Below are 18,452 nucleotides of genomic sequence, written 5' to 3' on the forward strand. Positions count from 1 at the left end.
TTCCAGCTTGTGTTTCTTCCAGTCCAGTGTTTCTCATGATGTACTCTGCATATAAGTTAAATAAACAGGGTGACAATATACAGCCTTGATGAACTCCTTTTCCTATTTGGAACCAGTCTGTTGTTCCATGTCCAGTTCCAACTGTTGTTTCCTGACCTGCATACAAATTTCTCAAGAGGCAGATCAGGTGTTCTGGTATTCCCATCTCTTTCAGAATTTTCCACAGTTTATTGTGATCCACACAGTGAAAGGCTTTGGCATAGTCAATAAAGCAGAAATAGATGTTTTTCTGAAACTCTCTTGCTTTTTCCATGATCCAGCGGATGTTGACAATTTGGTCTCTGGTTCCTCTGTGTTTTCTAAAACCAGCTTGAACATCAGGAAGTTCACGGTTCACATATTGCTGAAGTCTGGCTTGGAGAATTTTAAGTATTACTTTACCAGCGTGTGAGATGAGTGCAATTGTGCGGTAGTTTGAGCATTCTTTGGCATTGCCTTTCTCTCTTTTTGCTTGATACTTGGTACAGCTTGGTAACTTGTGTTTTACTAGGAGTTTTCATTTGAATTCTGTAATTTGTTCATGCTGTTCACTTATAATGTTTCTAACTGCTATAGGAATGGTAGTGATATCCCCTCTTTCATTCATAATTTTGGTAATTTGTGTTTATTTTTTCTTGACCCATTTAGCTAACAGTTTGGTATTTTTGTTGATCTTTTCAAAGGATCGACTTGGTTTCACTGATTTTTTTTTCCCCTGTATTTTTCTATTTTGTTTTACTGATCTCTGTTCTAAACTATATTTCCTTCCTTTTGCATGCTTTGGATTTACTTTGCTCTTTATCTGATTCTTTAATTCCTTAAATTGAAAGCTTTAGTTATTGATTTGAGATGCTTTTCTTGTCTGACATAGGCATTTACAGCTATAAATTTCCCTCTTAGCACTGTTTGAGCCTCATAAGTTTTTGTTTTATTTTCACTTTTACTCAGTTTAAAGTATTTTCTGATTCCTTTTATGATTTTTCTGTTGACCCATTGGTTATTTGGAGATGTGTTCAATTTCCAAATGCTTGTGGATTTCTTAAAGTTTCATCTGTTACTGATTTCTAATTTTGTTTTCTTGTGGTTGTGATCAGAAAATATACATTGTATGATTTCAGACCTTTTAAATGTATTGAGACATGATTTATTTCCTAGCATGTGCTCTACCCTGGAGAATGTTACATGTTGACATATTCTGTTATCAGGCAGAGTTACATTTATTAATTCAGGTGGAGTAAATATTAAGTCACTTTGGTTGATAGTATTGTCTTCATTATCCTTGCTGATTTTCCGTCTAGTTGTTCTAGCAATTATTGAGATTGAGGTATTGAAGTCTCTAATTACTGTCGAATTTTCTATTTTTCTTTTCAGTTATGTTGATTTTTACTTTATTTTGGGCCTTTTTTGGCGTGTGCATGTATGTTTAGAATTTTTCTGTCTTCCTGATGAAATGATTTACTTAATCTTACAAAATGTCCCTCTTCTAGTAATGTTTATTGTCTTAAAGTCTGTTTTGTGTGATTTTGATACAGGCAGTCTAGGTTTCTTACAATCTGCATGTACTTTTCTTTTAAATTTTGCTTTCAATCTGTTTGTATAACTGAATCTAAAGAGTACTCTTACATGCACTATATATAGTTTGACCCTATTTTTTTAATCTAGTCTGAGAACTGCTGTTGTTGATGTGGTATTTAGTCTTTTTGTATTCAATTATTGATAAGACTGAATTTTTGTCTGTCATTTGCTATTTGTTATATGTCATACATATTTTTTGTTTTTTCGTTTCTACTTTATGCCACCTTTTGTATTGAATAGGTATTGTTTATTGTACCACTTAAATTCTTTTTTTTCTGTGTGTGCTTTTATTTAAAAAACACTTACTTGTTTGGCTGCACCACGTCTTAGTTGTGGCGCACAGGCTCAGTAGTTCCGGCCTGGGCCTAGTTGCTCTGCCACCTGTGGGGTCTTAGCTCCCCCACCAGGTTTTGAACCCAGGTCCCCTGTGTTGCAGGGCAGGTTCTTAACCACTGGCCACCAGTGAAGTCCCTTATGTATGTGCTTTTAAAAGTTATATTCTTACTGTTTGCTCTAGGGATTAATGTATGCATTTTAATTTATGACAATTTACTTGAGAAGAATGCTAAATTCTAGTAAAGTAGAGCTTTATGGTGCAAACTTGCTCTATTTACTCCTTATTTTTTATTATTATCATCATAGACAGCATATTAAAAAGCGGAGACATTGCTTTGCCGACAAAGGTCCATCTAGTCAAAGCTATGGTTTTTCCAGTAGTCATGTATGGATGTGGGAGTTGGACTATAAAGAAAGCTGAGCGCTAAAGAATTGATGCTTTTGAACTGTTGTGTTGGAGAAGACTTTTAAGAGTCCCTTGGACTGCAGGGAGATCCAACCAGTCCTTCCTAAAGGAAATCAGTCCTGAATATTCATTTGAAGGACTGATGCTGAAGCCAATACTTTGGCCACCTGATGCAAAGAACTGACTCATTGGAAAAGACTCCAATGCTGGGAAAAATTGAAGGCGGGAGAAGAAGGGACGGCAGTGGATAAGACGGTTGGATGGCATCACCGGCTCAATGGACATGAGTTTGAGCAAGCTTTGGGAGTTGGTGACAGACAGGGAAGCCTGGCGTGCTGCAGCCCTTGGGGTCGCAAAGAGTCGGACTGAGTGACTGGACTGAACTGATACCTCATCTATAAACAGAACAATACAGTGTTACAGTGTCTTTTTAAAAAGTTCAGGGAGGAAAAAATAAGACCACATACACATGTAGTCTTTGTACTTGCCCTGTTTTTCTCTCTCTCTCTTTTTTTTTTGGTGTTATTTATTTGTCTAGGTGGATTGGAATTACCATATGTTATTCTTTTCTTTCAGCTTGGAGGACTGTAGTTTTCTTTTGTGTGTGTAAGGCAGATTTGCTAGTAATAGAGTCTCTAGTCCTTATCTGGAAATGTTTTTATTTCCCCATCTTTTTTAAAATTTTAAGAATAATACATTAGCTTTGACATACAACTATATAATAATCTCAGTTTTAAATGTAAAGAAACAGATCCTTACAGGACCAAAGTAACCCCTGGGCCATGAGATTGGTTTTTCCTTTTTCCTTTTTTTTGGTTTCAACAATTGTGCACCACAGTGGTTCAGCATACAAGGTGGATGTGGTGAATACGAGAGTTGTAGTTTGCAATATACCACATGTAGAACTCAGAGGAGCTGAATTAGACAGAAGCGGTAGTTGTTCTAGTTAAAGAGTCAGGAAACACCCGGACAAGTTGGTCTACAGCATCAGAAGCATCCGTTTAAGTGTCTTTTTTCTTAATGATCAGAGGTCCCATATTGTCTCCAGTTTCTTCATTGTGTTTTGTGTCGGATCCATCACAGAATGGGAACTATTTGGGACCTTCAGCAGCGTCGTCAGTACACAGCTTTATCTGCCAAATCTTCCATGTCAAAAGCATGTACTACCTTGATGTTGTCTTTCTGGATGAGAGGGTTTACCCTAGATTTGTTGTGATGATCTTTAAAATCTTTTGTAAGCTAGATAACCAGTTGCAGCTGTCACAGCAGCAGTGGTCAGTGCTGAAGTCCATTCAACTTGTGTGCTGGACGTCATACTCACGGCACTGTCCCTTGCCAGGGTGTGCCTTTACCCACAGTAAAGTTTAGCCTAGAGTAGTCTGGCAGGCTACAGTTCATGGGATTGCAAGAGGAGGACACGACATAGCACTATCTTTCTCTCTTTCTTTTTTACTGGACATAGAGAATTCTCGATTGACATGTTTCTTTTTTAAAAAATTCATTTACTTTATTTTTGACTGTGCTGGGTCTTCGTTGCTTGGCGTGGGCTTCCCTAGTTGCTGTGAGCAGGGGCCTCTTCTCACCGTGGTTTGTGGGCTTCTCACAGCCGTGGCTTCTCTTGTTGCGGACCACAGGCTGGGTGTGCACAGGCTTCGGTAGTTGCGGTACGTGGGCTCAGTGGTTGCGCTCGAGGGCTCTAGAGCGCTGGCTCAGTGGTTGTGGCATACAGGCTTCGTTGCTCCACGGCACGTGCAGTCTTCCTGGATCAGGGATCGAACCCATGTGCCCTGGGTTTGTGAGATGTTTATGTGAGATTTAAGTCACATAACGTAAAATTCACCATCGGCAGGTGGGTTCTCATCCACTGTGCCACCAGGGAGGTCCCACGGTGTTTCTTTTAGCACTTTGAACTTATCATTCCTCTGCCTTTTGTCCTTTATTGTTTTTTTATGTGAAGTCAGCTGTTAATTATACTATGGCTCCACTGTATATGTCTTTTTCTATTACTTCTTCCAGAATTTAGCCTTTGTCTTTCAATTGTGTGACTAGGTGTTGATCTCTTTCTGTTTATTTTATTTTGGGTTTATCTTCTTATATAGTAGATTAATTTTTTAAAATCAAATTTGGGAAGTTTTTTGCCCTCATCTTCTCAAATATTTTTTAGCCCTTTTCCTGCTCTCCTCTCTGGTACTATTAGTTGGTATGTTTGATATTGTCTGGCAGCTCTCCCTGATTCTCTTTATTCTTGTTCCTTTTTTTCCTATGATTTTCATATTGGATAGTTTATATTGATCTTCAAGCTCATTGATTATTTGTCTTTCAGAGATCTATTGTTGAACTTCTCTAAGTAAATTTAAAATTTTGTTATTAAACTTTTCAATTCCAGGATTTTCATCTGGTACTTTTTTAAAAAATTGAGACCAAGTCACATAACGTAAAATTTACCATTTAAGGCGTACAGTTCAGTGTTTTTCTTTTTTAGTATATTCACATGGTTAGGCAACCATTATTACTACCTAATTGAGAACATTTTTATCACCCATAAAGAAACCTTAGAGGCTTCCCAGGTGACTCAGTGGTAAAGGATCTGCCTGCCTATGCAGGAGATGCAGATTCGATCCCTGCGTCAGGAAGATCCCCTGGAAGAGGAAATGGCAACCCACTCCAGTATTCTTGCCTGGAACATCCCGTGGATAGAGGAGCCTGATGGGCTACATCCCGTGGATAGAGGAGCCTGATGGGCTACAGCCCATGGGAAACAAAGAGTGGGACAGGACTGAGCGACTGAATACACAAAGAAACTTTATATCCATTAGCGTTCACCCTTCCTACACCATTTGCCCCAACCTGTAGAAAACACTAATCTGCTTTCTGTCTTGATGAATTTGCCTATTCTGGACATGAATGGAATCATCTAATATATGGTCTTTTGCATCTGACTTGTTTCACATAGCTTAATGCTTTCAAGGTTCATCTGTATTGTAGCATATATCAGTACTTAAATCCATTTTATGGTTGAATAATATTCTGTGAAGTGGATATGGATATATCACATTTTGTGTATTTACTCTTCATCACACTTGTCTGTTTCTTTGTATGTCTTGTAATTTTGTTGTTGAAAACCGAAAAGTTTGGATAATATAGCGAATCTGTGTTGATTTGTTTCCCCTGAGGGTTCTTGCTGTAGTTTTATCAGTGTGTTTACTAACATGTCTGTACTAAATCTGTGGAGTCTGTTTGATGTACAGTGTGTGACTGCTAATATTTCTGCTCAACATAATATCTTTATTGTATTTTTAAACCTAGTTTGGTATTGGCTAGCCCTGTGTAAGCATAGCTTGGGTCAGCCAGTGATTGTTCTTTGCTTGTACACTTTGTTTCATTCTATTTCTCCCTTAATGTGATGGTTCTTTGTGTGTTTTGAAAGTTCAGGCATGTTTTAAGTTTGCTCTGGCTTTTGTTTTCCTCTGGGATCTCTTGGATTTCCTCTGTGCATGTGCACCCTCTCATGGTTTGCCAGGGATTTGCAGATAGCTTGATCCCTCTCTGGTTTTTCGTTCATGGATAGGTGGAGAGCTTATTAAGAACCCTTAATAGCTCTGCCATTTTCTGGATCTTCCTGCTAAATGTCTGGTCTTTTGCTGACTGCAACTTTGTGCTGCTACTGAGTCTATGTTCTTGCCATGTTTGGCACTGAGATTACTACTGTTGTTGATGACACTGGAGTGGACCTCTTTCTCTGCTTGAATCTGAATCATGCCAGCCTCATCTGCAAGTGAATCTGCTAGTTTTTAAGGTTTGTCTTCCCTTGTATGATTACCATGGCAACCCAGATGGGATGGAAGATGGAAACAACCCCAGGCAAGAATGCCACAGACTCCCACAGTTCTTACCTTTGGTTCTGTAGCTTTTCATGAGTAGCCACTTACTCATTTGCTCTGTGTTTTTTGTCAGTTTCCAGAGCTCTGGAATGGTTTCTTTGACATTTTTCTCTAGCTTTGTCATTGCCTTCTGAGGGGAGAGCATTTGCTAACTTCCTACCATATTTGGATATTCTAGCACATCTGATGGCACCCCACTCCAGTACTCTTGCCTGGAAAATCCCATGGGCAGAGGAGCCTGGTAGGCTGCAGTCTGTGGGGTTGCGAAGAGTTGGACACGACTGAGTGACTTCCCTTTCACTTTTCACTTTCATGCATTGGAGAAGGAAATGGCAACCCACTCCAGTGTTCTTGCCTGGAGAATCCCAGGGACGGGGGAGCCTGGTGGGCTGCCGTCTATGGGGTTGCACAGAGTCGGACACGACTGAAGTGACTTAGCAGCAGCAGCAGCAGCAGCACATCTGAACTCCCCTTCCCCTGCCTCCAAATAGACTCTTCATTAAATCAAAACCTTTGAGATGCTGTATAATAAGAGATTCTTTTTACTACATATTCAGAAACACTAAAAGGTTAATATTTTTGAAGTGAAGATTTAAAATAGAATTGTGGCATATTTTCCTACTACTTAAGTTCCTCTAGAACAGTTTTTATTATTATTATTTCATTAAAGATATATTCTTTATTATCTATATTTTTTACTAAATTGTTTATTAAATTAGGTAAGTAAAATTTCCCTAGGATTATGGGCTAAAACATTTTTTGTATTCTTTAGTATTTTTATTTTTTTATAAGCAGATTTTATATCAGCTAGTAATAATAACAAATAATCATTTACTGAGTACTTACATTGTCTTAAACACTTTATATGCGTGAAATCTTTTAGTCCTGAGAAATCCTTGAGTTAGTTATATGCGTGTTATTTCCGTTTTATAGGTGGGTAACTTAAAGTCACATACCTGGCAGTGGAAGAGGTAGTTAACAGTTGAAAGGCACCTTCTGTTACGTGAGATTGTAGGTCAAATCAACTTTGTCTATTAAAATGCTCAAAATACTTTTAGATTTTCTTAGGATTTGGTGTGGATGTTGTTTAGTGTAGAATGGATACTCTACTTTTTGGAGAAACAGTCAGTTGTAATCTGTGATTTGAATATTTGAGTACATACAATAAAGTGATAAAAATTCAAACATTTTCAGTGTTTCAGTTCACTTAAAACTCAAGGAAGTAAAATTTGATAATTTGAGAGGGACCATTTCACATTTCTCTTCCTTTAACTGGCAGGGAGACTTGATGAGGTAAAGATATTTTTGAGAGTTGGGGGAAGGATACTTGTTGAGTTCTGAATGCCGAACCAGAGAGGAAATAGGGGGTTTGTATTTCTCTCCGGCTTTGCTACTCTGGTAATAGTGTTGTGGGTATAGAATGGTTGGTGGACGGTTAAAGAGCAGAAGAGCTGTTATTTTCATTGTTGGTTGGTTAGTCGCTAAGTTGTGTCTGACCGACTCTTTTGCGACCCCATGGACCATAGTCCTCCAGGCTCTTCTGTCCATGGTGTTTCCCAGGCAAGAATACTGATGAGGGTTGCCATTTCCTTCTCGAGGGGATCTTCGCCATCCAGAGATCAAACCCGGATCTGCTGCACTGCAGGCAGATTCTTACCACTGAGCCACCAGGGAAGCCCATTAATTTAGTTCTTTAAGGGTTATAAGCCTTTAGAGCATTCAGTCCATAAAGCCACAGCACAAAATCACACTACACCACTTGCCTGACAGAGCAGTCTCTAGTTATATACAAAGTAAGAGAATCTTTTTAGGCATGAATTTGGAAACTTAAATATTTAATTACAATGATGGTCACACGGATAAATCAGTTTTATGTTTATTAAAAATGTTTCCGTAGGGATTTCCCCGATGGTCCAGTGGCTAAGACCCTGAGCAGGGTGCCTGGGTTCGATCCCTGGTCAGGGAACTAGATCCCACGTGTCGCATCTAAAACCTGATACAGCCAAATAAATATTAAAGAAAAGGTTGCTTAATAAACAAATTTATTTCATTTTGTGTGCATTGTATTCAAATGATTCTCAAATATAGTTTTTGGATCACTTGAGGTACTGTGTAGTATGTGGTAGTTTTTAATTTGGCAAAATTAAGTGACTCCCTAATGGAGTCCATTATTTATCACTAATTAGAAAGACTAGGGACTCTAAAGAAACTGAATAACATCCCCCACTTTAGCTGGTGGGCTTTTTCTTTTTCTGCATTTTAAAAAGATGAGCACTTTTGATGTATTTCAAATAACATGCTTTTGTAAAAAGCCACACATTATTAGAAACAGTATAAAATTCCTGTTGAATTAAAAAAGTTTTAGAACAGTATAGTTTTACAGAAGAATTATGCAGAAAGTATAGAGTTTTCCCATATATTCACCTTTCTCCCTCACAGTTTTCCTTGTTGTTAGCATCTTGCCTTGGTGTGGTACATTTTTTACTTTTGATAAACCAATATGGCTATTCCTGTTGATTTTTTAAAAAGCAATCGTAATCTAGTTTAATAGATGGACATTTTTGTAATTCTTATAAAATAGTTGCGATAACTATCATTCATTCATTACTGATATTTTAAAATAGTCATATTGACCATGAAACACAGTTATTCTAATCTTTTTAGGGTGGGATAATCAATGATGGCTCTGAATTGATCGGTCCCGTTGAAGCTTATCCGGATTCCCTCACTGATAGCTTTCCTGAGTGCAGCACAGAAGGTAAGAGATTTTTATTTTTTTCATTTCAGTGGTTTTGATTGCTGCAGACTGTAAATCATATCTACATTGCCCAAATCAGATGGATGTAGGAGTTTGAGAGTATTGCACTAATTCTAAGGTACTTTTTTCTTCACATTTTCACATCATTGCTATTGAGTACATAGTATTGGGTTGATGATACATTAATTGACAGTTTTTTTCTTTCTTAGTGATACATAAAATAATGATTTGTCCTACAATCAACGGCTTCTTAGGTTTGTTGAAATGTGGTATAGTAAGTGCTCAGAATTGGTATTGTTTAGTATAAGAGTGCCTTTCTGAAGTTTATTTAGCAGGATCTGACTTTCAGACAATTAATTTCAAAAGGGGCTTTGAAAGTTTAGTCATGTACCAGAAAGAATAAATCTAAGGCAGTTTTAGTATTTTTGATATTGTTTATAATAACATGAGTCTTAACCAAAGCATTTTTTGTACTATTAATTACTTTAATTCAATAATGCTTAATCTCTTGTTTTTGTTCCTCTATTAAGCCATTCTTGAATTTTTAATGAAGATTTAAAAAATTTCCTTAGCTAGTTTTCTTCCAGAAAACATTTTAGATTTAAAAGAGAGATATATTTGGGGACAGGGCTGGGGAGAGTCTTTAAAAATAGGTAAATTAGATTTGCTTGAAGTCGCTTAGGTTTGGTTTGTATAAAAGAAAAATCATACACCAGAGAATATTTCTTGATCTGTTTCATGAGTAAGAATCTATGGTAGAGGAGAATGGTTTATGACTGACATGAGAGGTGGTTGTGATCTCACTGTAGTGCTGGTTTGGTTGGAATGTGTACTGATGTCACACGTTGACATGCTAATATAGGTCTGTTGCAATAGGTTCTCATCATGTTTTTGTAGGAGCAACGAGTTCCCATCCATTTTGTGGGTTGATGCACTTAAAATTTATTTTTCTTTTGGTGAAGAAAATCCACACTGAGAAGTAATTAAAATTTCTTATTTTTCTTGGTAGCTCCCATTGACTTAAAAGCACAGTTCATTAACTTCCATCCAGTGTTCTGTGTAATGTATGGGGGATCTTAGGCTGGGGTCTCCTTTGGGTCCTCGGTATCTTCAACTCCATCCTGAATCAGCTAAGATCATAGAAAAACAATATTGATAGTCATTTTACTTTACAGTCCATCAGATGTTTTTGGGGAAAAATACATCTATTCTCCATGACTTGTTTTGATCTGAGATTCTTGCTAGGCTTTGGAAAAATCTAACCACTTCTTGGGATCCCAAGGTGACTATTTTTAGAAAAAGTTTCCTTGGAGGATGACTCTTTTGGGATAACCTGATCTGGCTGTTGCCTCAGAGATACCCTTGTACTTTTGAGAAAGAGGGAAACGACATTTTCTGCTTGTAAAATTGGCAAATTTGGTGATGTCCAAGAGAGGACAAGCAGGAAGTCGACTTAGAAAGATTTGTGGGAGAGTGTTCAGTGAGGAGTACAGTTCCTGAAAATTACGGAATCTTTTTTTTTCTCTCTTTGATTTTTGGGTCAGGAATTGAAGGGTATGTGACTTGAGGGTGACTCTATTTTATATCCTTGATAAGTCTTTATTACCTAGGTAGGTGTCGGCCATGGTGAGAGAAGGGTGTCTCAGGAGCCTATTTTAGTAGAAGGTAATCAAGGATAGGAGGGGTGCAGAGGTCTTCTGCCCTTTGCTTAAGTTTAGAAGAGAAGGGGGAAGAGTTGTTATTAGGATGACTTTTCTTGGGGTGGTGTTTTAAAATGTGGAAGGCTGTTCAGAATAAAAAGGTATTCATGTTAAAGGAGATATAACCTAAGGTGGGTTGTAGCCTTAAACTTACAGGGTGAGTTTATAATTTATTGTCCCACCTGAGACACTTCTGAGAATTAAAGAAGATGCTATTGTACTTATTGTTCACCAAGACCAGGACTGTTCTCCGGATGACTGCTCTCTCTACCTACAGTACAGGTAGGGTGTATTTGTCTCAGAGTTTATCCTTAACATTTCAAAACGGTGAGTTTTCCTTGGAAGCAATTATCATTTTAGGAATATGCTTTTATGGGGGAAACTGGGGGCAACATTTCTGTTAAAAACACAGAAAAAGACTTAACGATACTTAAGAATAAGACTGAAATTTTATCCTTTCAGTGCATAATTTAGTTTTCTAACTACATTACCACCTCTGAAACACCCTGGGATCCATGAAGAATGAAAACCAGGGAACTGGAGAAGCTGTTAATGCTTACGTTTTTCACCCCCTCCCTTTAAAAACCTCTCTACCTGGCTCATTGATCCTGCCCAAAGACACCTTGTTGACAAATACAGGTTTGAGTATCAGACATCGTACAAATTCGCTGGTATTTGAGAGGAAAAATGACTTTTAAATATCATGAGATTGCCTGGCATCCTGGGTAAGTGCAAGAGTTACCTTCACTCCGAAAGTCTGCCAGTCCCAGAGACAACCAGGAGAGAGGGCCTCTCGTAGGAAGGGCAGGGCAGCTCGCAGCCCACCGAGCCCCGCAGGTGTGGAGGGCAGGGAGGGTTGTCAAGGGGCTGTGGAGGCGCATGCTGGCGAGGCGGGTTTAGAGCCGGAGCGCGAGGAGGTGATCCACTGCGTAACAGCTCCTCTGAGTGTAGTGTTTTAAATGGTGTTTTGAAGGTGGATTCATTTTTCATCCTTGTCATTTAGTTTGCCAGTGGAATGAGCCAGCGGGGCGAATCTTAATATGTATAGTCTGCTGTGCCAAGGCCCTTCAGTTAGAGTCAGAATGACACATGGCAAGTACATCACCTCTCAGAGAACAGATGCAGAGGCTAAGTGATCATTATTTTTATTAGTACCATAAAATGCAATCAACAAGTCTTTACCTTGAAAGAAAGTTTTCTAAGGAAAGCATAAAGAGTTGGATTAGAGGATTTTTAAACACTTTCAGTGGTTTATATAGTATACTGTGATAGAGGAAACCCCTTTAAGGTTTTAGAAAGCCCAACAATTTGGTGATTAATTGCTTAATGTATTTTTATCTAATGAAATTAAAAATTACAAAATTTTTCCAGTAGGTTTTTGGATGAAACATTAACGTTGTTTTATATTTTTAAAACGAAGTGCTGGTTTGCTCTTCATCTCTCTTGTTCAGTGAAATTAAACTATATATTTTCTCAAAGATGAAAGAAGATTTAATTCATTGTTAACATCTTACTTCCTTTTTAAAATTCCATCTTTTTGTTGACTTAAACTTAGCCATAAAGTTCCTGTGGCATTTGTGGGGACCTGGCCAGAGTGGTGGATGGGAATTGAACTTCTTGGCATGTTTCTCTCATCTGTTGGCCTTTTGGAAGGATATAGGTTGCTTTACTGCATGCTGGCCTTAATATCGGAGCCTTTGATGTTTGTGTAAGCTCATCTGGTAAACTGTGTCATTTCCTCTTCGCAGTACATTACTTGACTTCTTTTGCAGTTTTGGGAGGGACATTTTCCAGGTGTATGCAGCAAGTAAGAAAAAGTAATTAGGTGATCATAACCACAGATAGAAATTGAGAGATCAGCTTCTTATATGTAGCATATCTTAAGAGTAAATATTCTTAAATGTTTCCTAGTCAAATTTACTTTTTTTTTCTTTTTCTTTTTGCCTGTAAATTGTGGAGTGAGAACTCTCTAAGTGCTCACTGTAGCAATTGTAGACTCAAGAAAGGGTCTATTAAGTAAGCTGTCTTGAATTAGCTATTTTAAAGTAAATGAGATGTACATTTTGAGAATAGAATCTATTGCTGGTCCGTGTAAAGGACCTTTTCAAAATCACTTTCAGTTCAAAATTTGTGTATTTATTTGGTGTCAGGGTAATAATTCTTTTCATTATATAGAAAAGCACAAAGATGACAAAATTAAGATTTTAAATTTAAAGTAGAATTTATAGCAAATGTCCACCAGGTGGCACCACAAGAACGCTAAATCTTGTTACTGGGCTAATTCTGGGTGCTCCTGTACTACTTCAGAGTGTATTTATTCAGTTTGAAGTTCCTTTTTCTCCTGAGTGCTTTTATTCACTTTTATTCACTGTCCATTATTAGTTGAATTTTCTTTGTGGGGAAGTTTAAAATAAATAGAAAAAGAATAAGTTATTATTATTTAAGATAAGCAGAAATGAGAATGTGTCCTTGTGTGTATGTGTGCATATAAAACAGTTGACACAAAATTACAAAAATTGACCCTTAACAATTCTGTGACTATTGAGGATAACATTGTATATTAAGAGTTTAGGAGTCTGATGGGGCAAATAAAAATTTCACGATGTTGTGGGAATAGATATTTTAGAGTAGAAGGAACAGTGGGAATGATATAGATAAATACCTTACTTTATAATTAAAAATTGGAATTTCAGAAAAGTTAAGACAGATGCCTAAGGCAGTCAAAGCCCTCCAGATATTTAACAGCAATCCCAGACCTGTATTCTGAAATGAGGTTTAATTTGGTATAGAAAGCTCAGTATGAACTGCTTGTGTGCTGGTCACAGATTTGATTTGCAGAGTAGATTATGGAGCAGCATAAAAAGTTCATTAAGTAAAAATGGAAGCCAACTCATAGATCTTTGTTGTTCATGATAAGGTAACAGTACTAGGGTTGTAATTGTGATTGATGTGTTGTTTCCTGTGCTTATTCTTTTTTCTTAAACCAAATATGCCGTAAATATTCCGATGTTCTTTTTATAAAATTTCAAGGGTGAAGCAAGACATGTATCAGGAACATTATAAAAATGTGAAATGTCAGAGGAATGGCTCTTTTTAGTAACAGTAGCTATTATTGAGTGATGAGTTGGCGATCAAATAGAGGAATCTTAACTAACATCATCTTTTAGGTTTAGGTAGTCACTTAAAATCATATTTATAAAGGCTTGTTTCTTAATGGAGATTGATACTATGTCTTCTACCTCAGGGTGACCTTTGTTCTGCTAGCTAGATACCTTGCTTTGTGTGTGAAGCTTGAGTCATCGCTACTAGGAAAGGTAGAAATTCCCTTTCATTGACTATGGCAATATTTGAACCTCAGGGCTCAGTGAAAGCTATCAGCTAATAATAATGAGGCCATGTATTTTAGGCATAGTCGGCCATGAGAGACCACCTGTTGTTCTAAAGGAAACTGATCTCTTTTTGCAGAAGGTCTTCAAATACAGATTTCTGATAGCTTATAGTATAAAGATTTATTCTATGGCAACTCAACCTTTTCCCCTGGTGCCTGTTTTTCAGAGATGGTGTCCTAGACGGATTACACTACACTGCCCTACTCTGAGCAGTTCAAAGCACAGAAGGTGAGGGTAGGTAGGTGAACTGGGACGCTGTACAAACCCCTCATGTCTGTAGCTGCTTTTTAACCAGTCACCTGGGGTCCTCTAATAGCCCTGAGACTTGAATCTCTGTGATATGAACCTGGAGGCTGAACACTTTCACAGAACCTTTGACTCCCCCCCACCCCCATCCTTTCCAAAAAAGGCTTAGGTTTTTGACTTGATGGTGTTGGTAAAGGATGCACCTTTTACTCTTCTGATGGCCCAGAGGGCCCCTTTAAACATGGATTGACTTCAGGTTGGTTTGACTTTTGACAAATAGCCTCTGTATTGTCAGTTGTTGCCCTGCATTATCCACAATGTTCTTCTTACTCACTTTAACTGAGAACCTCTTTCTTGCTTGCAGCTCTTTTTATCTTGTTAACTTTCTGGGTTTCAGGGAGCTAGTGTCCATTATGTGAAGCTTTATAAAAAACAGACTGAATGACAAGACCGGTGGTTTCAAGGAGTTGAGCAAGCACTGTATTAAGTAGATATATTAAAGATATAAGATGAATAAAATAGGTACTGAGTATTTGCATTCCTCTCTCTGTATCTTTGTACTCATTGTTGAGGTAGTGATGGGGAATGTTCTTCTTGAGCTGGTTGGGGAGTTCTTCAGTGAAAAGAAGGGGAGTTAGCAGTTGCTTCAGTATGGAAGAGAAACATCAGATAATACTAGGTTAGTTGCAGTGTATAGTTGAGGAAATGTGCTAGTGCTAGGCTTTCCAGGTACATTAGGGTACATCTTAAGAGGACAATGAAAGGAAGAACATAAGTAAGAAAGGAGTGTCAGGGGTTAGTCTGCTTTGTACAGATCTGTTTTTATAATCATCTCTGTCTTCTCTCAAGTTAGAAGTTTCTTGGCACTGGCTGCTGGATGATTCACATAGGTCTACGTTTTATAAATTATGTCTGTATAACATATCTTGATTTACAAACAAATCGCCAGTTTCAGCTCTTGCTGCATCTTCTTTGATATCCTTCACATACATAGCCTTAAGGACTTGTCACACACATTCAGCAAATATGATGAGTCACCTGTACTTCCAGCATACAGAGAAAAGTGCTGTTAATGTTTCGTGTACTTTTCTAACCTTTTTTCCTGTTTGTGTTTTTTAATTTTATTTTTTATGTATTTTTAATTGGAGGATAATTGCTTTATAGTGTTGTGTTGGTTTCTGCTATAAAACAGTGTGAATCAGCTATAAGTATACATATATCCCCTCCCTCTTGAGCCTCCCTCCCACCCCTCTAGGTCATCGTAAAGCACCGAGCTGAGTTCCCTGTGCTATACACCTGCTTCCCACGAGGCTGGCTATTTTACACATTGTAGTGTATATATATGTCAACGCTATTCTCTCAATTTGTCTCCTCTTCTCTTTACCCCACTGTGTCTACAAGTCCATTCTCTACATCTGTATCTCTATTCCTGCCCTGCAAATAGGTTCATCAGTATTATTTTTCTAGATTCCATATATATAGGCATTAATATATGACATTTGTTTTTCTCCTTCTCACTTACTTCACAATGTATGACAGGCTCTAGGTTCATACACCTCACTACAACTGACTCAAATTCGTTCCTTTTTATGGGTGATTAATATTGCATTGTATATATGTGCCACAACTTGTTTATAGATTCATCTGTCAATGAACAGCTAGGTTTCTTCCGCGTCCTAGCTACTGTAAATAGTGCTGCTATGAACATTGGTGTGTGTTTGTTTTTTTAAACTAGAATTATAGTGTATATACTGCTTTGCAGTTTGTTGTTTTTGATTAATAAAGCATGAATACTTTAGCATTAAATATTCTCTTATAACAATTTTTGTGCTTCATCCAGCCTGGCATTTCGCATGATATACTCTGCATATAAGTTAAATAAGCAGGCTGACAATATACAACCTTGATGTACTCCTTTTCTTATTTGGACCCAGTCTGCAAAATGTCCATGCAAAATGCCAGGCTGGATGAGGCACAAGCTGGAATCAAGATTGCTGGGAGAAATATCAATAACCTCAGATACGCAGATGACACCACCCTTATGGCAGAAAGCAAAGAAGAACTAAAGAGCCTGTTGATGAAAGTGAAAGAGAAGAGTGAAAAAGTTGGCTTAAAATTCAACATTCAGAAAACTAAGATCATGGCATCTGGTCCCATCACTTCAAGGCGAATAGATGGGGAGACAATGGAAACAGTGACAGACTTTATTTTGGGGGGCTCCAAAATCACTGCAGATGGTGACTGCAGCCATGAAATTAAAAGGCTCTTTATTCCTTGGAAGAAAAGCTATGAGCAACCTAGACAGCATATTAAAAAGCAGAGACATTTGTTTGTCAACAAAGGTCCATCTAGGCAAAGCTGTGATTTTTCCGGTAGTCATGTATGGATGTGAGAGTTGGACTGTAGAGAAAGCTGAGCGCTGAAGAATTGATGCTTTTGAATTGCGGTGTTGGAGAAGACTCTTGAGAGCCCCTTGGACTGCAAGGAGATCCAACCAGTCCATCCTAAAGGAAATCAGTCCTGAATATGCATTGGAAGGACTGATGCTGAAGCTGAAACTCCAATACTTTGGCCACCTGATGCGAAGAACTGACTCATTTAAAAAGACTCTGATGCTGGGAAAGATCGAAGGTGGGAGGAGAAGGGGATGACAGAGGATGAGATGGTTGGATGGCATCACCGACTCGATGGACATGAGTTTGAGCAAGCTGAGGGAGTTGGTGATGGACAGGGAGACCTGGGTGCTGCAGTCCTTGGGGTCCCAAAGAGTCAGACATGAATGAATGACTGAACTGAACTGATAAAAGTTTTTAATAATTCTATAATATTTTTATCATCAGTTCAGTTCAGTCGCTCAGTCATGTCCAACTCTCTGCGACCCCATGAATCTCAGCACGCCAGGCCTCCCTGTCCATCACCAACTCCCGGAGTTTACCCAAACTCATGTCCATCGAGTCGGTGATGCCATCCAGCCATCTCATCCTCTGTCGTTCCCTTCTCCTTCTGCCCCCAATCCCTCCCAGCATCAGGGTCTTTTCCAGTGAGTCAACTCTTCACATAAGGTGGCCAAATTATTGGAGTTTCAGCTTCAGCATCAGTCCCTCCAATGAATACCCAGGACTGATCTCCATTAGGATGGACTGGTTGGATCTCCTTGCAGTCCAAGGGGCTCTCAAGAGTCTTCTCCAACACCACAGTTCAAAAGCATCAATTCTTCAGCGCTCAGCCTTCTTCACAGTCCAACTCTCACATCCATACATGACCACTGGAAAAACCATAGCCTTGACTAGACGAACCTTTGTTGGCAAAATAATGTCTCTGCTTTTTAATATGCTATCTAGGTTGGTCATAAGCTTCCTTCCAAGGAGTAAGCGTCTTTTAATTTCATGCCTGCAGTCACCATCTGCAGTGATTTTGGAGCCCAGAAAAATAAAGTCTGACACTGTTTCCACTGTTTCCCCATCTATTTGCCATGAAGTGATGGGACCGGATGCATGATCTTCGTTTTCTGAATGTTGAGCTTTAAGCCAACTTTTTCACTCTCCTCTTTTTCTTTCATCAAGAGGCTTTTTAGTTCCCCTTCACATTCTGCCATAAGGGTGGTGTCATCTGCATATCTGAGGTTTTTGATATTTCTCCCAGCAATCTTGATTCCAGCTTGTGCTTCTTCCAGCCCAGTGTTTCTCATGATGTACTCTGCATATAAGTTAAATAAGCAGGGTGACAATATACAGCCTTGACGTACTCCTTTTCCTGTTTGGAACCAGTCTGTTGTTCCATGTCCAGTTCTAACTGTTGCTTCCTGACCTGCATATAGGTTTCTCAGGAGGCAGGTCAGGTGGTCTGGTATTCCCATCTCTTTCAGAATTTTCCACAGTTTATTGTGATCCACACAGTCAAAGGCTTCGGCATAGTCAATAAAGCAGAAGTAGATACTTTTCTGGAACTCTCTTGCTTTTTCCGTGATCCAGTGGATGTTAGCAATTTGATCTCTGGTTCCTCTGCCTTTTCTAAAACCAGCTTGAACATCAGGAAGTTCACGGTTCACATATTGCTGAAGCCTGGCTTGGAGAATTTTGAGCATTACTTTACTAGCGTGTGAGATGAGTGTAATTGTGCAGT

At 38.5% G+C, this 18,452-nt stretch overlaps 1 protein-coding gene and 1 pseudogene across 3 annotated transcripts in view; one reads left to right on the forward strand and one right to left on the reverse strand.

The window, feature by feature from the left end:
* The window catches only part of RPS6KC1 (ribosomal protein S6 kinase, 52kDa, polypeptide 1), a 205,992-nt gene that overhangs the window by 53,745 nt on the left and 133,795 nt on the right, over positions 1–18,452 (forward strand). For 2 of the 3 annotated variants that reach the window (XM_010853047.1, XM_010853048.1), the window contains exon 5: positions 8,902–8,995. In XM_010853047.1, coding sequence (XP_010851349.1) covers positions 8,902–8,995 — 94 coding nt within the window. Of the gene's footprint in view, positions 1–8,901; positions 8,996–14,291; positions 14,313–18,452 lie in introns of those variants that run through there. The other variant, XM_010853049.1, reaches the window with a different exon arrangement.
* LOC104998097 lies at positions 2,714–7,701 on the reverse strand (annotated as a pseudogene).

This window comes from Bison bison, unplaced genomic scaffold, assembly GCF_000754665.1.
Source record: "Bison bison bison isolate TAMUID 2011002044 unplaced genomic scaffold, Bison_UMD1.0 scf7180017864322, whole genome shotgun sequence".
NCBI lineage: Eukaryota > Metazoa > Chordata > Mammalia > Artiodactyla > Bovidae > Bison > Bison bison.